This window comes from Rissa tridactyla, chromosome 4 (genome assembly GCF_028500815.1).
Source record: "Rissa tridactyla isolate bRisTri1 chromosome 4, bRisTri1.patW.cur.20221130, whole genome shotgun sequence".
Lineage (NCBI taxonomy): Eukaryota > Metazoa > Chordata > Aves > Charadriiformes > Laridae > Rissa > Rissa tridactyla.
Window position 1 is genome coordinate 61195613 of NC_071469.1, and position 22917 is coordinate 61218529.

The 22917-nt window shown below is 36.4% G+C and overlaps 2 protein-coding genes across 2 annotated transcripts in view; one reads left to right on the plus strand and one right to left on the minus strand.

The window, feature by feature from the left end:
- Window positions 1-1729: 1729 nt before the first annotated feature.
- RD3L (RD3 like) lies at window positions 1730-5095 on the minus strand. Its single transcript, XM_054199541.1, is given in 4 exon segments — window positions 1730-2083; window positions 2963-3383; window positions 3988-4079; window positions 4989-5095. Coding segments are annotated over 4 exon segments (918 nt in total). The 3' UTR covers window positions 1730-1785.
- Window positions 5096-16752: 11657 nt separating this feature from the next.
- TDRD9 (tudor domain containing 9) overlaps window positions 16753-22917 on the plus strand; it is a 62716-nt gene continuing 56551 nt past the window's right edge. The window contains exons 1-2 of the mRNA XM_054199540.1: window positions 16753-16780; window positions 17026-17132. Of these exons, the coding sequence (XP_054055515.1) occupies window positions 17103-17132 (30 nt within the window). The 5' untranslated portion in view covers window positions 16753-16780; window positions 17026-17102. The remainder of the gene's footprint in view (window positions 16781-17025; window positions 17133-22917) is intronic.

Below are 22917 nucleotides of genomic sequence, written 5' to 3' on the forward strand. Positions count from 1 at the left end.
CCTTGTGCAGGGATCCATGTCTGGATTGTTTAGAACTGCATGAAAAGAATCTGATACTCTTTATTCTGCATCGGTAGGGCAGAGTAAGTTGAGATTAGCTCTTCTGTTATTTATCCAAAAACTGACAGCTGCACAAATGGAGGGCACAGAGTTTATACCAGCTGAGTGCAGAGAGAATGAGTTTGCACATGCCTGTGAAGTTTTGTGTATTTAGTTTATGGAAAATGGAGGGACTGGTTAATTTTGGTATTGAGATGCAATTTTTTTATTCTAAACTTGTTGGAACTGATTTACTCTAGCCCTGTAGTGCTTTCTTAGTTAGGTCTACGCAGTTAGGTGGATATTGTTGCACCTTCTGTATAGATTATGTTCCACTTTTCTGCATGGAATGTTCTCTAGATTATAAACTTTCCAAAGGCTTTTTTTAAAATAGTATTTTTTCGTTTATGAAAACATTGTGCCATTTGTTTCACCCAATTTATGTTGCAGTATTAGTAAATTCTTTCTTGGGTGTGGGTTAAAAATTGTGGAACATAGGAAATACCTTTCAGTTATACGTTATCAGCTTGAGGAAATCTGAATGTTGTCTTCAGTATGTTTGAAGAAAATACCTGAGGAAGCAGTTTTCCTCCATGTTTGCAAAATAGTGCTGTCTGTCAATTGGGCTGTGTGAGTCTTGCCCATTTTTTTTTAATGATGTGGCAGACAGATTAAAAGAAGATCTGGAGATGAAGAGGTTACGTAAAAGACATGTAAAAACTTGTTACATACAGTGATGGGAGCCCAATTGGAAATGCAGCAAACTGAGTTCTGGCATATGTTTTCATTGATTTTCTGCTCTAATTGTCTGCTGTGACCGCAACTGCTACATATCCAATCAGTCTTGTAAAACTTCATCATAATAATGGCAACTGAAAAACATGAAATTTTGTTTTACTTAAATTTAAAAAGATCACCTCTTGCTTTGGAAATGATCTGTTGACTCTTCTGCTATTCTAGAAAAATGCTGTCTGATTTGATCAAAATGTTTAGGTTTAATGCAGAACCTGGATTTCAGGATAACTTCCAATAAGCCAAATGAAGAAGTACAACTACTTGAAAAAAATAATTCATTAACTTCTTAAAGAATGGAGAGCTAGGTGTTAAACGCTGTTAAATATCCAATGTTTTCATTTAGTTGTTTATCTTCACAGTATTTCAGCACATGCAGAGTACAGTTTGGAAAAAATAAACAGTACATGCAGCGTGTTAAAACTTCTGACATTGTTTTCAATTTTGAACTTATTCTCAAAGTTAAGCAATAACTGTTCAGCTACAAAAAGTATTTATTGTCTTATTTGGTATAACTGATACTATATTAAATCATCTGTCTTACACAATATAAAGTTCCTATTGAACCTAAAAGCTATGTGACAAATACACAAGTTTCACCTAACACTTTGTGGATTGATGCTATTTTATTTTGAAATGGAAAGCAGTCTTTTCTTGTTTAAATAAATCTAGCTGTATATGGCTAAAAAATAAAATACTTCAGAGGCTGTTTTCAGAAACATTACATTTTTGGTTAAAAGGTGCCTTCAAACACAACATCTTTACTATAAAGACAAAAGGAGAGTTCATAGTTAAATTTTGTATATTGCATACTAGCTATAATCAAGCATTTTCATTTCTGAACTTGGAAAAAAGGGGAGCATGTCACATTTCTTATTCCTGTGTTTGGGGATGGCAATCGCAAGAAAGGAATGCAAACGTCTACATAGCTTTTTGAAAGAAACACAAACCAACTTAACTTGATGGGTAGTAATAGGGTAGATTCCAGATTCTATGAGAGAAAGTGGGAAACATGCTTTGTGTGTTTTTGTCGACATAACTTGAAACCGTGGGGATTTCATCTTTGTCCGATTTGTTAGAACTGTCTCCACGCAGGCTGAAATGTTCAGAGCAATTTGTATTCCATGCATCTACCAGTTGGTCTTGTTGATTTTCTCTCTCGATTGTGGTAAGAAAATCTTTTAAAACTTGCTTGAATATGTAGACTATTTCCCAGGGTAAAACATCATTTTCTGCCAAAACTTCACGAAATCTAGAAACAAACAAAACCTGAAATCTAATCATCAGCATTGAAAACTCTTCTGTTTCCTCTCTGGTCTTTTGAGGGGAGGGGAAGGAGGAGGAAATGACTACATTCTGGTGTCATTTATTCCTTGCTGCCACATTTTCCCACACACCTCCCCCAAAAGATTATAAGAGGAAAAGAGCTCTAACAATGCACTGGATGTGGTCCAGCTATCATGAGGATTGAAAGCTATTGTTATTGGGTATGCCTTTTTTTTTTTTTTTTTTTTTTTGGCCCATCTGGGTAACTTGATTTAAACTGACTTTGCCCTTAGGTATATTCTGGGCTTTAAAAGGCACATAGGCTTGTTCTGATGTTTCTACGTGTCTCTAGAAAATGTATTTAAAATACAGGCATAGAAGAATTTTTCTTTGTAAAATATCGGGGGGGTTGGTTGGTTTTTAAAAAATGGGTGTGGTTTTTTTTTTTTTGTCACTGATTTGCTAGTTTTAGAAGCGTTCCAGGTATTTTGGACAGTGAGGCTGGGTTTCTGTGTAACAGTGCATTGCATTAGTGCTTTAATTTGATTTTTGGTTACTCAGTTACTATTTAATAAATATTAGGGATAAATAACAGAGGAAAAACTGTTGAGAGGTCATGTGTTTATGCATGTGAGACTTCCCTTGTTTTGGATTAGACCAGGAAAATCCTGATTAAAAACTTCCTTCAAGTACAACATATTAAAGTAAAGATGTGATTTTTAAAACACCTGTAAAAATGCATTCCAATTGCTGGTCATTGTTACTTTGAAAGAAATGTCAGAGCCAAATATAAACTTGGATTAGGTGGAAGAAACATCTTTCTTACGATGGAATACTCAAAGTTAGAGAAATGCGAAACAATTACCTGCTGAGAACAGTTCCCATTTGGCAAGGCTGGATTTGTGAACACAGAACTTCAAGCTGCCGTTGCTCAGTAGCTGGAATTGTTGCTTGAGGGTTTTGGTAGTTCTTTGGTAGCCAGTTGTAATCCATGCCAGTCTTTTGGACTTTTTGTTCATTCTCAATCTCTTGCACTAGTCGTTCGCGTTCTTTCAGGTGCCATTTCAGTTCCCTCAGTAGGGTTTTTGTAACTACTTCTGACCCAGAGTATCTTGTGGGTTTGTAGGAATCATTTTTTGACCACTTCATCCAGCCAAAAAGTGGCATTTTTAAGCTGTGAGGGGAGAGAAAAAAATAAATTTTTCTTATTTTTGTCTGCTTATTTCCTCAAACCAGGACACTGTCCGACTGATGGTATTTATACCTGTAGACTTCCTTCTTAAGAGCTGAATGTTTAAAGGAAACTTTTTTAATGATTCTAAAATATTTTGCAGTACAATATAAGTAGTGATAACAATAATCACCAAGCCATAAGTAGATCTGACAAGCCTTGCATTTTATAATGTTTTCCATCTGTTTTCTGAGTTAACGTAGCTATGTGAAGTTTATAGCATTTAAAAGTGCATATCTGTCATCTTGGAAATACTTCATTTTTTTATCCTGATAGCACATAGGGTTTAAAAACAAAAAACCAAAATACTCCCCCCCCTTTGCCAAACTAAATAAATAAAAAAAAAAAACCAACCCAAACACAAAAGACCCCAAACCAAACAACCCCTCCTTCAAAAAAAACCCACCCTAAAACAACAACAAAACCACAAACCTCCAAAATTGGAAGTAACCCATACATTTAAAAAGTGATTAAATAAAGTTAAGTGCTGGAACTCCGAGTCATCGGTTTTTAAAACTTCGGTATATTTTTGTGTTAAATAAATTCTTGTTTATATAACCTGGAAACAAGCATCTGGTGGAATAGGCTTTTAAAATTGCACTTTCTTACAAATCATGCAGACACAAGCATACTAATTGGAATAAAATAACATAAATTACCTTTGCCGTTTTCTGTGAACAGTGTCGTTCCAGGTGAGTTTGCTTGAAGGTCTCTTATTCTAGCATATCCTGTTTCCAGGCTGTTACTACTGCTGGAAGAAAACAAGGTTTTTTTTCTTTTTTCTTTTTTCTTTTTTTTTTCATTTACTCAAACTGTGCTTAGAAAAATGGTTTTCTGTACCGAATATGACAGTTTAAGTTTTTCTGCTTTTAAGGTTCTTTTTCATCCTCTGTACCAGAGAGAAGTAGCAATCCATTTAGTCTAACATGGTCTCTCAAATACTTTCTACAAAGTCCATTAAGATCTCCTACCTTTGAATTGAGTTCTGCCGATGGCAGCGATTTAAAAAAAAAAAAAAGATGGTAACAATTTCAAATGCTTGTTGCTAAATCCATCCAAAGGTATTGTTGGTAGTGAGATGAATAATGATAGTCTGAAGCAACTACAGACGTGCTTCTAGCTAAAGTTAAGGCTGTCGTATGATGTGATGCTTGGCTGTGCATAGCTGTAGGTCACAGTTTAGAGCTGTATTTTTATGCCTGTAGAGTGCTAAAAATAACTATGTTGCTTTTATCATCAAACTAAACTTTCAGGCCATTGAGATGCTGGAAGACTTTTCTCCCATTAGAGGGGGGATCAGGCTGTTCTACTGTCATTTTTAAACAGCTAAGAATAGTCTTTCTCTAGTAAAGATCATCTAAAGCCTTTGTTAAGTGAGTGTTGACAGAAAAGAGCTATTTGACAGTTGCTCAGGATTTTGTTGCTATATTAAATAGTTCTTCCAGATGAATTTCATCAATCTCATAGTATTCTGCTTTTTCATTACTCTGCATAGCTCTTAGCATTTTTAATTAACATTTTAAATGTGTTTAAAGAAGCCAGTCTGTAACACCTATGGTGTGCCATGAAAGACACATTAATCTAATTAAAGGAAGAGAATGATAAAGAGATGCAAATTGAGGTCAAACTGATCTAAAAAGCCCAGAATTGTAAGTCTTACCATAGACTTTGCTTCTCTCTCAACTGGCTGTCAGTTGCCTGCTCCCTCTTTCCTTGATGAGTATTTTGAGCGTATCCATTTTTAAAATTCATTTTCACGGATGGCATTGTGCACACTAAAGGTCGCTGAAGCAGCCATTTTCCGTTCCAGTTATCTGGTCTCTTCCTATTAATCTAAACAGTAGGCATGGCATACGAAACGCCTTCTCTTCTGCTCTTTCTTGTTCTAATGACTCTCTTTGCTCCTCTAAGTAGTTTTTATTCCTACTTTTTTGCCCCCACTGGTGTGTCGAACTGTTCGGAGAACAAGGGTTCTGTAAATTTGTTCTAGATGTCATACAACATAAAGGATGACGTGTATGGCTGTTATTAAAGCTGATACTACTTATACATTGGAAAATTCAAATGTCAGTATTAATCCTCTTCAGCTGGAAGGTTTTCACATTGCATTGTATGTGGTACTGTGAAAAAGGAAGGGAGGTAGGTTTATGATGACAGAAGTGTCCTGACAGATTTTCAGATGAAATTAAAATGCTCCTTGCCACCCCCTTTACAGCACAGTTAACATGTCATCACTTTTTTTCCACTGTATCAAATCAGAAAGTAAACTGCTGTACAGTATGAAACGATTGTAGTGTCTTTGCAAATTAAGGAGATGCATACTACTGGAAGGTGTACAAATGAATTAAATGAGAAACCTACAAGAGTTTGGTTTGTTGTTTTTTTTTTACCTAATCTTTGGTTGCATGATAAATTCTCTGAGGCAGGATACTGAGAATGATATTTTTCTTTCCATTGGTAGGAGAACATTTAAGCTGAAAACTTGTATTGCTTCTACTTGTGTATCCATTTCAGATCTGTATTCAGAAAGAGATGACTGCTCACGTGAGGCTGGCATTGGGAACTGGAACTTCAAAGTAGAGCAGTATTTTATGCAGTTGCTAGCTGGTGGTTAATCCTGGAAACTGTGTAGTTACAGTTCCATCCAGCTATCCCTAAATATGCTCATGGTTCTGCAGTGCTGTGTCGAGATGGAAGTTTGGGCTTGAATTTGGCTGATAGTGGGTCTGTTCCCTGAAGGCATTACTGAGGTTGTCTTTATTATTAACTACAGTTATTGTTATGATCTAACCTGGCGGGAGGGGGTGCTGTGTTTTGATTCCTCTCAGTAATTTTTAGGCAGTTCCTAAAATCACAGTAATAAAATTACAAATGGTATGAAGTCTTTACTACATACCTTTAGGTTTCTTGCCTTTTTTTTTATTTTATTTTTTTAAATGTTCTTTGACTCTCTCATTATTGTGGAAAAACGTTTTGGTGTCCTCAACATTCATCAAGCAATCTTGCACTTTTCTTCAGTCAGTAAATTTATGTAACTTGGAGATGCTATGTTTTTACAAGTGATTTATGGCCTTAAGCTTCTAAATCTCTCGTATCTTTGGCACTTCATTTATTTACTCAATTCTGTAACTTTTCTAAAAGTTTCAGTCCCAGCACTTTTGCTTTTTTTTACTGTAGCATACCAAAACAGTATTTTTATAGTTTTAATTTCCCTTTTCTGAATTTTTCTTTGGTGGTATTAGCGACTAAAACACATAATATTTGCGTGAGACCATAACATTAGTATTATAATGAGTAATTTTTGTCTTTTTTTAATAAGCCATAATTTACTCTGCCACTGCAGCAGAGCTGTTGTTTGTTAATTGATTTTTTTTCCTGTAAATTAACCCTAACTGTATGTGTAATACAAAATGCAAACTGAAGATTCTTTGAACTTTTTTAAAACTTTCCTTCAACCTTTCTTTGTTTTCCTAATTTTTGAGGCAAGGAATGTAATGAATTCCTAAAGCATCTGTTGTTTCTATAACTTAGTAATTTTCTTTGAACTGCAGTGAATTATATCTCCTCTTATGTAGGTAAAACAGAAAGGGTGTATTTTCATATAAACATTTCTTATGCTTTCTCTGAAGTTAACCATTCTTTTTTCTGTAGCATATTTTAGGCTTGTTTTCTGGTACTATTGTCAAATTGAACTGAGGGAGCAGCAAGAGTTGCTGGAGCCAAAGTGCAGATTTCCTTTCATAAATCAATTCAGACAATTTTAGTGGTCTTTCCTTTCTTGCTATGGCAGGTCCAGGTTCGTCAGCAAAGAGCCTTATTCCAAAACAATAGCCTTACAAGAGCACATGCTAATTGAAAATTGATAGGGTAAATAAGGAAATAAGGGTGGCAGCCAGTGGATAAAATGGGATCTCTTTCCTCGCATCCCTGTGTAAGACACACAGGTTATTTATTTCTAATTTTAAATGGCTATGTATAGAACAGACTTTTTAAAAACCTTGGGTGATAGCTTATTTTTATCCTGTGGACTTCTTGGTACTAAAAGAATGTATTCCGAATTGTCAGTATCTTCCTCTTTCTCCTATACTCATTCTCCACCCAGTCCCAAGTAAATGGGGGGAGAATTCAGATGGAGGAAACATCAAACAGTTCTCACTTCTTGAACTAATTGCCAATTCTGCCAGCTTACAAAGATGTTTCTCACTTAGGCAGCTGGCTAGGAGACTGCGCAACCTGGTTTGTGGAGTTGTTGGAGGAGGGAAGGAGAAAAGAGGAACTTCTCATTTTTCTTCTTTCTAAGAGAGTACAAAATACTTTTTCTAGCAACTCCATGAGCAATAACTAAATGATTGTATTGCACTATGTGTATGCTTTCCACTGCAGATTACTCTAGCTATGTAAGTTAAATACTCCTCTACTTCTTGGAAGCCTTTTTCTGAAATAATAATAGTAGAGGAGGCCTGTGGAGAAGCTCTAATTGCATGGCCGTGCAGTTAGATGTATTGACTTGTGTCTCCTGTGCCTTCAGACCATATAAAGAATAAATGGTTCACCTTAAGAGCGTCTGAGTAGAGCTAGGCAGTCTAAAATAGAGGTTTGCATGGCAGAGCTCATGTGTAAGGAGGCTGTTAAACTTTTACATCAGTACGGGTGAGTGAAGACAACCACACATGGAACGATGGAACAATCTAAATGCATCTCTACAATAGTTACTCTGCTTTGTTGTGATGAGAATTTCTTATGAGTTATGGTGTTGTATTTGGTTTCCTCATGGCTCTTAGCTGTACTGCTTTCATGATATTTGGCTTACAAATACAGAAGTGAGGAATCATTGAGGTAGCTTAATTTACTTTCCCATAGTTACGTGAGTACACAAAGTAAGCATAATTTACATGAAATTACTCTAGAATAGATTAATATGGAGGTTCCCTACTGTCTTCAGTAAACATAAACACAGCCTCTAATTTAGAAGCTGATCTTCATAATGACTGACTCTACAGATCACCAGTGAGAATAATAAGCATGCCCTGGTGCATGTGGCAAAACAGTTTCTACTCTGTTTATTATTTTCTTTCACCCTTAAAATAAATTCAAATATGAGGCACTGTTTCATTTACTGCTTGATTCATTCTGGTTAGTAGGAGGCATACTTGGGGAGTCTGTTACTAGTTCTTACTTGACTGAGGGGAAATGAGTGTCAATCTGGTGTGGTATTAGTACATGTCATCTTTAAAGAACTCCTCTGAACACAGTGCTACATCCATGGTGGCAGTTACGTTCTGGGTATGTTTTGTCCTGAAGAGTTGCATCTAAACCTGACGCTTGTGGCGAGAACCCTCAGTTTCAAAGTGGTTTTGTTCAGCCATGTACACGTGTGGCTCGGTGTGAAGGCATGGAAGTCCAGTTCATGGTTCTAATCTTTAACCTGAAAATGTCTGGTACTCAAAATGTCTCATCTGTTCTAGGAATTCCTCTTTTGCCTCTTTTTGTTTGACATCACAATTGTGAGGGGGGACCTTGATGATTAAGATATTCTGGAATCAATTAACTGGTGTGATGCTGCAAAGATTTAGCATTTACTTAAGTTAGAAGTATTGCTTGCTTTTGAAGTTCTTCAGGGTTAAAACATCTGAATCTCTCCTTGTCAGTACTCTTACAGCTTTCTGTGTTATCAACTAGGAGCACTCAGGTCTATGTTGAAGGCATAGCACAGCTACAGAGTAAGAATAATGACATACATTTGTGATGTAAGTACAACAGACAACATCGGGATTTAAATTGCTGAAACTTACCACGGGGAAACAGAATGAGTCAATGTGGGATACGTGTTCCGAGGGTGCTGAATATACCTGGATTTTAGCTTTATTGATACAATGGCAAAGCGTAACTCCGAAGTACTTGAAGAATGGCAGTTAGGTGGTTTTGTGGATGTTTATAGAAAACTCCCTCTAGTATAAGCAGTAGCATTACAGAAAAGTGGGTTCTTACTTGAAAATCATCATAACTAACCTTAATACCAGCTACTTTAGAAGATGGGTCTGTTTATGACAAGGTAATATTTCTTAGCTAAAAAGAGGTGACGGAAGATATTTATTTTATCCTGTCTGATGCTTTCTGAAATCTCTTGAAAGCTTTTTCTAAAAAAACTAAGTAAAATAATCTCTATAGCACAGTAAACTTAGGTATTTGCATGATGTGTGGTTAAATAAGTTTTACATTCTGATTATGACCTTTCAGTGCTACTGTAATAAATAATTTGCTGTAATGCAGAAGGCATATTCTTGAAACAGACTTATTCTTGCAAAATCTGAAATTCTCATGAGGAATAAAAGTTCTCTAGGGATCAGCTGTTCTTCCAGTGTAGTTTTTTCTTGTGAACAAGTATTGTTCTGTAACTGTATTCTGGGAGAAAAAAACTGCAAATCCAAGTCAGGTTGGAGTACAGCAAGAAGACTTTAGTTTTAACATATGTGTCTTAACATATGCAAAGTAACTTCCTAAACTGACAGCTAGGTCCTGTAATAAAAAAGCACTGTAGTTAAACCTGGAGCTGCTACTGTGCCTGTCTGTAAGAACTACAAATTCAATACTTATTAGTGCTGATTGAGTGTGCTGTTGGAGAGCACACTTTTTTTTTTGTTTGTCAGAAAAACTTTTTTTTTGGTGCTGAACAGCAGTTTGCTCTCCTGTCGTCTTGTGCCATGGAGCTGTGCTTTTGAACTGCCTCACTGAAGTGATTCCAGGTAAAAATGAAATCAACCTTTCAAAAATGCATCCATTTAAACAAGTATTGCATTGATTTGAACAGCAAGGTGACAAACAGTGAGAACAGGGGGAGGAAAAGCTCTCTATTCTTTACTTTGGAAGATTTTATGGCATCTGTACCATCTGAGGTGCTGATGACTTGCAATTGAAAGAGGCAAGAAGTATAGCTGTCTTTATGAATGAAACTCACAATGACACACCAAGAAATTATCATAATTCTTATTTGACCACACACACGCTTTTCCCTCTTTTTTTACTAAGCATGACGTTACATGGCATGGAGTATCTCTGGTTGGTTTGGGTTATCTGCCTGGTTGTGTCCCCTCCCAACCTCTTGTGCATAGTGTGACAAACAGAGGCTGCCTCGATGTTCTGCAGGCACTGCTCAGCAATAACTAAAACGTTGGTGTGTTTGGTGTATTGTTTTGGTGACAAATCTAAAACATAGCATCATAGAGTTCCTTGCCGTGAAGAAAATGAACTCTATCCCAGCCAGGTCCAGTACATTTACATAGGAAGGTTTACCAATACTACCAGTCATCTGAGAAAAGTGCAATTTCATTTTTGTAGCTATCTGTATCTAGCAGGTCGAATGATTTGCTTTCATTTATAAACACAGCCCCACTCTTCGGATTTAATGATCAACTTTGCAGTGCATTTTTCTTTTGATTTGACAGAACAAATCCCTGTAGCCGTTTCAGGCTGCAGACAGATGGTGAGTCTACCTCCTCTGATTACTTCAGACAACATTTGACTGCTGCTTTGCTTTTTAATAACTATGAACAAAACTTGCCATAGCCTATGTGAGAGGCCACTTGGTAAGACCCCTTGTTTGGTTTTTTTGCTGTGACAGCTAACAACAGTAATAATTTCTCTTTTTTTGGGCAGTTAACAGTGTTAACTGACAGAAAGTTGTGTAAGCTATCATTGTACTTCTGTTGCTGTTATGAATAAAATGGGGACATGTTTGAAGCCAATTTCTTACAGTTGGACTGTCTGTAGCATTAATGTCTCCGTGCTGGTGACACTTTAGTAGTAATCAGGGGAGTTAAAGGCATCAATTTGAAATTGAGGGGATCTCGCATTTGATACTAGTTTTCATGGGCATTTTTTTAATTCAGCACAGTCTCTTACTTGTGTTATATTTTATTCAGATTTATTTACGATGGATTTTACCAAGTTGATAACCAAATGCTTAGTTCTAATTTTCTTGTTATGGGGAATTATTTATTTATTTTCTATTTGGCTAAGTTCCTTGCCTTTGTGGTTAGAGAGAAGTGATGAATTTTGAAGTTTTAAGTAGTATAGATGCTTTGTGAATGTTACTAAAGGATCAGAAACAATGTTTGATAGAGGAACTGTGCTTTTGGTTTAAGATAAAAATATGAACACCCATGTGACTTCTAATTCATAACTAATTATGATAACATTATTTTACAAAATTAACTGTTTTGTGTGTGGTAGAGAGGTAGTTGAGTTGCTGTGTGGCTTGTCACCATCTTCCCTCTTCCAAACATCCCTATTTGAGCTATGGCTGCAGAAAGAGGAGCTCATCTCCAAGAAGAGTCTAGTTCTTTGAAGCCCAGTAGTTCATCCCAGTCTCCCCCACTGGCATAAAATCCCAGAGCAGTAGACAGTAAATTTGAGTGTGTTTCATCCTGGCATTTGTCGTGGTTGTTTTTCTTGGATTTTAACTGTGGGTAAGGTGGAAGATGGAAGGTCTTACAGAGCTGTTAGTTCGACACAGAAGAAATATGTCTGAGATGTTGAATTTACATAGTCTATCCAAATTCAAACACTTGTATTTGGGTTTTTCAGGATTTTGCAAAGTAGATTTAGTGTGCTCCCCCTCTGTCTCCCCAGCTGGTTAAGGTTTTAAAACAGGAGCCCTGAATAACTGCTGTGAGGAAGAGCAGTGCAAGCCTTTAAGATGCCTATATATGAAGACTTTATCACTAAATCTAGCTAATTACCTTTTTAAAACAACTCTCTTGAGTGGAAAAAAAACATGTACCTCATTGATTATTAGATTCTTAAAATAATCTGTAAATCACTTTGTAAAATCTGTATTTTAGTATTTAATAGATTTCAGTTATTCTGAATTTGATTACTAATCTATTTTTGTGACTGAAACATTATGGTTTTTGAATGACAGTACATTATTTCTTTAAACTTAATGTATTTCTGCAAGTAAAACCAGTCTTAAAAGTATGGAATGCCAGCTGCCAGTTAAAAGGAAAGTAATTTTTAGTATGTCCTTCAGTAAACCCAGTGGAAGGTTACTTACTGTCATGGCAAATGTTCAGTTATGTAAAATGTCACATTATTTTAGTTTCAGAAAAGAGGCTTTGAAACAGTCTACTGTATATATCATACTAAAATTGTACAGCAAAATTTTGCTCTGTATGCTATAAGGCTAAGTGCTTTTTCAAGTGATTCCGCCTCAGAGATCTCTAAGTAGGTGGACAGCTTGTGCGTGTGATAGAAGCCATGACTTAGGGCAGTCCTCCTCTGGTGATCTGTGAAATGAGTGACACTGGTTTTATGTTCAACTCCCAGTCCCATGTGAACAGAGATTTTTGTGTCAAATGAACCAAAACATAAATAGTCAAAAAGTACATCTATAAGGCTTTTTTTAAAACACAGCCCTAGAACACAACATTTTCAGTTGTTTGTCTTCAAGATGGAAATGTTCTTGAGTGTATATGGGCTTGAATAGGAGCTTTTACCCCCAAATTAAATAGTTAATAGAAAATAATGTGAAATTGGATAAGCAAGCATCTTAATCCTTGGAATGTCATTATTTTCTTTATACAATCAGGTTTGCTGTGTAAGCAGTGTTATTTTTTCAGGGAATGAGGTTGTATGTATCTGTTTGTTTAATAAGGCTTTTTCTGAGCATCACTTCTGGAGACATGAACTGTGTTCAGAGTATGCATTGGCATTGTAGTATATGTCACTGAAAATAGGCAAATAAATTACCTGTCACAGTTGTGGTTGAGGTTGGGCAATTGATTCTATTTTTGTTAACTAAGTGTATGCAAAAATGCTTTGGTTAATTTTTCAAATGCTCAAATATGAAAATTTCCAAAATGTACTCTGATGATGGCCTTGTTGACTTGTTAGAGGTCATTCTATAGCTTGAAGAAAAGGAAGACCTTTCTCTAGCTGAATTTATTTAAAGAAAGACACCCTCAGTGTATTTGAGAGTATTTACAATAGGATGTGTCAACAATTTCTGGTGTTAAACTGTGTTTCCCTTCTAGTAATCCCCTGAAGTGGCAGCTGTATTTAATTTTATGTTTATGACACTGACTTTTCCTTTAAACCCAAATCAGAAATATTTAAAAAAAAAAATTGTCCCAATCAAATGCTCAAAATTAGTTTAAGTAGTTGTATCTGTCATGATCAGTCACACTTCAGAAAAATGTTATAGTGGTTAAACCACATGGTAAGGAATAGGGAAAGTATCCCGTTGTCTCATAAGAAACAGTGTTAATTCTCTTCCAAAAAGAGGCATGCTGTGTACCTCCTTTTTGCCTGCGTAGAAAGCTTCCACTGGCCACTGCTTGTCAGGCTTAAAGTTCCCACGTCTGTTACTTATGAGAGTATTTTCCAAAATAGGTAGATCATAAGATGTGTACACCTTCATAGGTAGCTGATGTGTTATGTTTTACAGATGCTAGGACATACCAAGACTTACTTGTTATTGAGAGACATTACTGATTGATCGTGTTCTCAGAGCTTTATAATTTTGTCTGCCTTCATCCGCTTAGGGTAGCATAATGTCATATGTTTGCAGGTTCAGCCACAGAAATCTGGCTGCTTTTGAGGATGAAACGTGCCCTTGATTTGAATAAGACCAAACTCTCACCGTTTTTAAATGAAGGGGAAGGAAGAAAAAACTGAACATCTGAAGTCTCCTGCATTTCCTTAAATTTTTGGCTTTCAATTTTCAGCAGTTGTGTTAGAGTCACAAAAATGCTTTTTACTGCCTCTTAATTTGGTAAAATTCTGAATGTGTTTCATATATGCAGCTGAAAAGTTGTTGTTTGCCAATGTTGTAATGTGTTTGAGGGAGTCTAAAAGTAGGTGAGTGCCAAGACTGGATCTGGAAAGCCTGAGGAATATATGCCATAACAGGGTAGGTGTACTGAAATGGGGGTTTTCACTGTGTCAGAGGGAATAGAAATGGGGAAGAAATAACTGGTGTATTAGACAGACGCATGCTTTGTAAGTAGAACCCAGAAGAACCCCTTCATTAGTGTTGTCCTTTCCTACCCTGAAATGGATTTGAATTTTCTGAATGTTGTCATTCCTCTGCTGTCAGCAAATGTTTGTTGAAACTCATTAGAAGAATATTCCATCCGTTTCTGTTTGTCCAGGTATATATAGGATGATACTTCCTAGTGATGGCTTATCAATGATTACTTGAAAGGATTGTATTGTTCCGATGACTTAGGAGACTGCCAGAGGCCTTTACAATGATTTATCTTTTTTTTACATTTTGCTTAAAAAATAACATTATTCTTTAAGCTTTTTGTTTTATTAAAGCTGCAAAGTTCAGCATTAGAACATTGAGAAAGGATGTAATGAAGGTTGGTTGTTCATTTCGTATGCCCATATGCAGTTTTCTAATTGCATGTGGTTTTCCCCAAGACTGTAGCCTGATTCAGTGCATCGAGTGAGCAATGTTCATTCTTAATGACTGGCTATTAAATATTTTCTTTATTCATTGTGTAGCCTGAGGTTTATTTACTGCATGCTGTTTTCTGAAGACAGAAAGCCTAATATCTGAAGGAAAATATCCAAATATCCAACCAAAAGAAATTAATGTATTCTCACAAATCACCAAGGTCATACTGTCTTCGTTTTCCTGGAGCTGTACAGGCAAAGGTCAAAAGCACACACATACTTCTGTGAGTCAGTTTTGAAATGCTTAACACTCCATCTCCGGGAGCATTTAGTTGAATATATCTGGTATTATATAAAACTGTTTCTTAGCTGACTTCTGCTGCAGCTTAAAGTCTGATGCTTCTGCAAGGTCTTTACGGCAATCGAGGAACGCGGTCCTACCTTTCTCACCCTTAGCCCCTACCCCTCAGTGGAAGTTTTTTGTTGAAGTGATTTACTTGCTATTGCTCAGGGCTCTAACAGTCAAGTAGTACCTGCTTCTCCGTAACAGCATTTACTGTCTTAATCAGATGGCTTTTTTTCTTGCAGAGGACTGAAGGACAAGTTGTATTTACTGCAAAAGCAGGTTTTATTGTCGGAAGATGTGTGTCCAGTGCATTTGGTGAGGCTGCAGTCTTGTGGAAAGGAAAAATAATTGGTTCTATTACTAAAATATGTATAGTATGTGCGTACAGTGCTGCCAAACTGGGATTGTGCGGACAAGCTTAATTATGTTATTTTCAACTACTGAATTCTTGACTTTGATACCTTCATCATATTTTTGGGGTTTACTTGTTTTTAATATACATTCAGTGGAATAACTTACTTAACGAGTGGTCTGGCATGATGTGTATAAACTTTTCTGAACTGTACCTTGGATTCAGGCTTATCGTGGAGTGTTCCCCATCCCAGCTGTTTCAGAAGGGTTAGAGTGATGATCGTGCTGTACTCTGCTTGCTGGAAGTAGGCAGCTGTTGCTCACATAGCGATTGTGCAGATGTGTGCAATCCTGTTGAACCCTGCATTAAGAGGTACTTGAGATACAGGAGAAAATTGCCTTAACTCTATGCCTAAAGTATTGTTAAAATAGGACAAGGAGCCATTTCTTTGTTGACAGCAGTAGGTGATAAATAGGTATTTCCTGTAGGAGGAAGTAAGACTTAACTGAATGAGTAGTCTGTAGCAGAGCCAAGCTGGAGCAGGGTTTGGCTTGTCAGAGAAGGTGGGTGCTCTGTGGCATTGAGGTACTGTGAATTAATCTATGATGAGAGTTGTGTGACACAGTGCTGTGTTAAAAATTTCTTGTTGTTTTCAGCTTAATTGTTTTTGGAGTCAATGTTCCTTATTATTTCAGTCAAGAAATAGATACTTCAGCAGCAGTATCCTTTTATAAGATGTGTCAGAGAGATAGCTGCTGAGAAACAGATTGGCTATGCACTGCATAGCAAAAGCTTGCACTGGGCCCAGAGCTTAAATCAAAGTGCAAAACCATAGTTTTGACTTCTAGTTTCTATTTTGTTTAAGAAATGAAAAGACAAAAAGAGGGAGCTTTTGATGTGTCCAAAACACTCCTATATTCACGTTCATTTATGATTTAATAATTATACAATCATTGTATATATGCCACTTTATTCTCTGGTGAAATCCATGTGGTTTTCTTCATCCTGTTTATGTAGAAGATAATTTTTTTTTTTATCCCATTTCATTCTATTTATGTCATGGATAGACTTTGTCTTGTGTGTAATAAATTTCCATAGAATTCACTTATCGGGTGATTGTGTTAATTTTTTTTTTCCCCTGGCAGCCATCATTTCTTGGCTCTAAGACAAAAGTTCTTTCCTTAAAGCAGTGAGATGATTGTGTTTACTCATGTCTACTTCCCCTGTCTCCAGAGAATCATGCAAGAATTGCATGTATTTTCTTAATTGCACTGTGTCAAGAATTGGTGAAACGGAGCTATTTCCCCTTTGTTCAGAAGAAATCGTAGACTTTCATTAGGAGAGAAATTCCTAGGTATTAAAAACTTAAAGGATGATGTTTTGGGTGCTCAATCGTTTTGAATAAAAAGATTTAATGTGACACTTTCCTCAGGCCAGTATCTAACTGCAGAGAAAAAAATTTATGAAGTTTGTTTATTGAAGTAATTCCTGCATGACATGGAGACTCTAAACTTATTGTATAATGTTGTTATTCCGAGAGATATCCATGACTGTTAGATCAGGAAGCATTTATTGATTTGTCATTTCTTTTTTCTTCAGGCTGCCATTCACAGAGGGTGATGGAACTGAATATGCTGAAAAATACAGGCAAGCAGAGGCACAAGAGCTAGATGTAGATGGAAATGATCAGCTTGTCTATAAACCAGGTAAAAAATAAATACATATATTTGGTTCCTATTATAAACTCAGATATGCCTGTCCTTTTACTCCCTGTGGTCTCTCCTCCCATCTCTTCACCTAAACAAAACTATGAAATCTTCTTGTGTATTTCTTGTTTGTTTAATGCTGTATGCGCATTTGTATTAAAAAGTAAACACCTTATTTTCTGGAAGCCACAATGCATAATGCTGCTATGTGCATAAATCTAGTTTATTGTAGATATACGATTGAAATGTGTCTGCAAGGAAAAGATACCACTAATGGGATTCATATCTTCATTATGTTTTCCCATTTTCTATCCATGTTATTTCTGTATATACTTGATTGTTGCATTGAACTGCCTTTAGAGAGAAATTTGATTGCACTTCTTTCCTAGGAGCTCTGGTAAAAGCAGTATGAGGCTGACTCACTTGTCAGGACAGCTCAGCTTCAAACTCTTACTGTGCCTCTTAATTTCCAAATTTGTTAATGTAGCTGATTTCCCAAGAAAAGTACATTTATGTGTTTTGTCTCTTCTGTGTGTCGTTCTCTGTAATGCTTTTTGTATCCCTTTGCTGATACACCAAAATTTGACAAACAGAAACATTTTCTAGGTATTACTGTCCTTCAGTTCTGCTGCAAATTAAATGACCTTTGGAACTCAGGTAGGTGCTGAAGCCATTTGTTTGGTCATCAGCTGAGAGGCAGTAAGTGCAGTTGGCCTGTTCAGCATGTGCAGCACATCTGACCATCTGTCCTAACCACAAAATACTGTCTCTTGTTCACTTGACATTATGCAAAATTTATGGGAGAGGAGGAGGTACTGAAAGGGGAAAATGGGTGAATAATGCTTCAAATGTTGTAGTTTAGGAACATAGCATTCCTTAGTTTTTCGTGTGTGTTATAGTGAAGGAAGGACACCAATGAGTTGACTAAGCGTAAGTTCCTTAGGTGTCTCTTTAAAAGTATAGGGGTACTGACTAATTCAAGGAAATACTGTAAAATTTATTGTCCTTCAGCTATTAAATCAGAATTCTGCCGAAGGTAGGATAGCAACTTAATTTAGCAGCACTGGTGGCCTGCTTAATTTTGAATGAAACTATTGCTAGCAGTGTTCCTTCTGTAAAAGAAACAAGGTTATAATTTAGGCTTGTTAGGAAATATTTCTGCATAGTCATCCTGGTACTTTATTTTATAAATACTGGTTTCCTCTTGGTTTACCCTAAAATGTTTGTCATTTTAATGACATTTATTCTTGCCTTCCAGTTGTAACTAACTTAAAAAGCATCTACTTAGCAAACAACCTTAAAAAATTACTAAAATATTAGCATATGTATACTCTTTTATTATTAATCTATTAAATGTTTTCTTCAGTCCCTTTTTTTCCCTCCTCTTCCTACTCTTTGTCTGTGTCATGATCTGGAGTCTCAGTTGCTTCAGGAGCTGTTCTGTGCGGTGTTGATGCCTGCCTCCTTTGGTCAGCACTCTGCTCCCAGCTGTATGTGATCTGGTGGGGGACTCTTAGCAGCTTGGATAGTGATGGGACTGGAAGATTCCTGCGGCATTCTGAGGCTGAGCTGCCAAATGCCACCTAGATATAGGATAACACAAAAACTTCAGAAAATCCTGGTTCTTATGGCTATCAACTTTGACATGAAAGATTCATGAATATTATGTCAGGATAATATAATGAAGAAGCACAGTTAGTGAGCATGAGACTTGTAACATTAATTTTATGGATTATAAGTGTGTATGTTATTAATGAGACTGCTGTTCTCAAATGGAAATATGTTCATCATGCAGATTTTGAGAGCTCCAAGACCCATTTGTAACTGTCAGCTATATCAATCTGGAAGTCCATGTTCTTTTTAAGAACATGAAAAATTTTCATAAACTATCAAGACCAAAATTATCAGGACCATTTATCTAGACCAGGCCCTACCACTCTAGCTGTGTGGAGTACAAATGTAGTCAAGAAATAAGCTGTGCAACATGTAAATGAGAAGCTGATTTGCCCTGAAGGTTTCAGAGTTGGTACCCCTTCTGTTGCTTCTTTCTTTCTTAATTAGAAAAGATGATATCTTCTGTATAAATTGACAGCCTATATTAAATCTTACAGAGTTACTGAAACTCTTGTGGTGTTTGCTTGTGCTTTGGTGTTTTATGAAGTTCTGTTGAGTTTAAATTTTGTGCTTTCCAATGTCTTTGAAAGAGCATATGCTTTTATACCATGAGGACAACTAGAAATGGCTAATCTGCTTCTCTGTCAGAAAAACAGATCGTCAGGGAACTGCACGTAAGAGTTTTGGCTTCTACAGAACATGGTTGAAATGATACTGCTGTGAAAAGGATGTTGAAGTGATTAAATAAAAGAAGGAGAGTACTTCACCACAACTATTAGCCAAAGCAAGTAGAGCAGTAGCAGTTCTTCCCTGGCCCGTTGGGCTAATTTCACAATTGGTACTGGCTGTTTCAGAGTCAAACTTACGCACACCTTTGATTCAGTGAGGTCCCAGGATGTGCAGAGGGAAACCTTCCAGAGCTGTGTGTGTGGGGCACTTGTCTACTTTAAACATCTTGTGGAAAATAGATGTATTTTTTTTCCTGAAATCTAGGTATTCTAAACTGTATGCACTAAGAGTTTTAAGAAAGCTTCTAAAATTCTTAATAATTCTCTCCCCTCCCTTTTTTTTTTTCCTAAAGGATGCCTATATTGTTATTTTCATGCAGCTTTGTGGATGGCAGGGTTTTTTTTTCTTTTCTATCTTCATTATTTTCACACCATTAAATGGACCTCTTCTGAGGATCTTCTGGGTCCCAGGTGAAGTAATTACTTACAGAGAACAAGCAATTTAAACCTTGGTTTTCAATTAGGTTTCTGAAATACAAAAAAAATTAAGTTATGGAGTTCCTTAAATGTTTGGGATTCAGAGCAGATACATGGTAGGAAAATTAATCATAGCACTCATCTTTACCCCAAAACCTTTTGTATTCAAAATATGTGCAAGTTGAAGAGGATTGCAATGGAGAACGGAAGCCTCATGAGGAAAGCCTAATTACTTGCGGTATTTTCTTAGGAATTTTAATGTTACCTGGGGGCATCCTTCAGCAGTCAGCACTTCCAAGACACAGAAAACTGTTAGCCTGTTTTCCCCAGTCAGGAAGGATAATCACTTTGCCCAGGCTCTGGATTAAGCTCTTCAGAGCTCAGTCAGCAGCAACTTCGTGTACTTTGTGTTATGACTTACTGTGAAGTCATTATGCTTTGTGGCTCAGGTAGGAGCCTGGTTATTTCCTGTGGCTTTCCTTTCCCGCGAGATTGCTTGCTGACTGTAATCATTTCATGTATTTGTAGCTCAGCAGTAGAATGATCAGTGACGTAGTAAGCATCTCATTTGACTCACATAACCAGTGCTTTCAAGTTTGTTTGGTGTTTTTTTTTTTTTTTTTAATGCATCTTATTTTAATTTGCTTGGTGGCAGATACCAAGATCCAGCTGTAGGATAAAACAGGATCTCTTCAATTCAGGAAACACGTACCAGAAGGAATGCATCTGCTATATGTAATAATGGAGATGTTGGAAAATTCCTCTTTCCATGGGCAGTAGACTGTTTTAGTCATGGCAGTCAACATATTTAGAACTTTAATAATAATTGAAGAGGAAGTGAACAGGCAAATTCATCTTTCCCATAACTGAGTTTCCAATTTCTTTTTGCACTGACTCTGAACAGAGAAATTAATATCATTATTTATTCTGTATTTGCACTAATGGTTCTTACACACAGAAATATTTTGCTTGTTATAAAACAACGTGGTGAGCCAGCTGCACACTTCCTCAGTTTACTGTTTTCTGGTGGCAAGTGACCTGCAGTCTCTATATGTCAGAATCCAAGGTGCATGTTTGAGCATCAGGTCTTACAAAGGTGTGCGTCGGCTGAGTTTGTTGTCCCATTCTTAATGGTTGAATGGTTATTTAAATGAGTAGAATAACCTGGGAACTTTCATAGGGGTGTATATTCAAGTATTTCTATTCTGCAGTGAGTCTTCATTGTTCAAAAAACCCCACCTTTCATTAAAAAAGAAGAGGCAAAAACTTACTGTCTTCTAAGGTGGTTACCCAATTTCCTAATCCCAGTTTTGGTTTTTCACTGATAATCATGCTAAATTTTGGAAGAAGGTTGTATCCTCAGTTTGTTAGAATGGGCTTTTTGATGGCTGCTTGGGTCATGTCAGTGTTCTTCTGAAGTTGCAAGTTTATTCTGCGGCCCAAGACTGTACTGTCTGCCCTAGATAAAAGTCTTAACAGTTGTCATGGTATTAGTTCCTTAGGCAAACTCACTAATGTTTCTTTCAGTTTAAGCATAGAGTACGTGTCCTGAAGAGAAAAAAACAAACCATACAGTTTTTAGTACTTGCAGCATCTACTAAATGATAATATGGCTGCCAGTTCTCAAACTCCGCGTATTGATGGTGGTTCACACTGGATAACCATTTACTTTTGGTAGAATTTTTTTCCAAACTTCTGTGCTTAGGAGAAGGTAAGATACTGCTGTTGCAGAACTGTCATATGAAAAGCAATATAAAGAAAAGATAGGTTTCATCAACGAGAAAAGAGAGATATACAAAATTCATTAAACTGATCTGATTCTTCAGCAGGTACACGAATACTGATGGTTGTTTATTTGTTTCCAGTTTCTTTCTTCATATTTTTTAAATAAAATTCTTAATTGAATTTTAGGTTAATGATTTCTTAATAAATACACTGGGTTTTTACTGAGCTAGAGAAGCTTATAATGTAAATCCTACCATTTACATTTTTTGTAAGCTTCTGTCTTCTGTTGTATACCTCTTAACATGTTTTTCAAAATTGCAACTGTTACATGGAAAACCTGATAGAGGTAGGAAGGCTATAGTGCTTTAGCAGGAATATGCTGACACCAGGATCTTTTCCCTAGCAGCTTGAGATTTCTTCCAGCATTGGTCAAATCACGCAAAGGTACTGATGTCTCAGTAGTGACATGTTTGTGCCAGAGGGAAGGCAGTCAGCCTTTGTACAGTGTGGCTGTGACAGAACGCTATATGTGAATTTTCCTGGGGAATATATTTAGAAACTTGACCAAAAGTATTTTAAAGAGGACAGTTAATATTTTCCAGGGATGCTGGTATTAAATTCTGTTTCGTATCTGTTTAGTAGTGCAAAGTAAATCACTGTGCGATGATTACCTATAACTGTTGCATTACGTAGAATCTAGGTAAAGAACCTTTCTTTTTGGAGAGTGTGAACACAGAACTCTGATTTTTTTAATTTTTTTTTTGTGCTTTATGAAACAGTCTTACTGAACTCTTCAGCTTTTGTGGTTTTGTTTTCATGTGGGAATAACTAATTTTGTATTCCTTGATACTTGAAGACAATCTGGGGGGTTGGAGCACATTCAGGTATGGTATAGAGACAAAAGAAATTGTTCCACCTGCTTCTGCTTCACTGCTGAGTGAGATTTTTAGTAACCCTTCCAAAGAAAGGAAGCTATAACTGTGTAGTCAGTTATTTAGTTTATAGCCTTTATTTTACAGTAAATATTTACTTTGTAAAAAGAATACTAGATTTCTTTCCCACTACTGTATTTATTTCTTAAAGTTTTTATTATTTGTATGCAAATAAGTAAATTTCATCATAGTGAAACCCGTTTGAAATAGAAAGCATTTCCACTTTTGATTTCAGTATAGTGGGATTTTTTAGCCAAATTTTTTAGTTGTAATTTGCAGAATTGTTGCTTACCGAAGTCTTACCTGGTT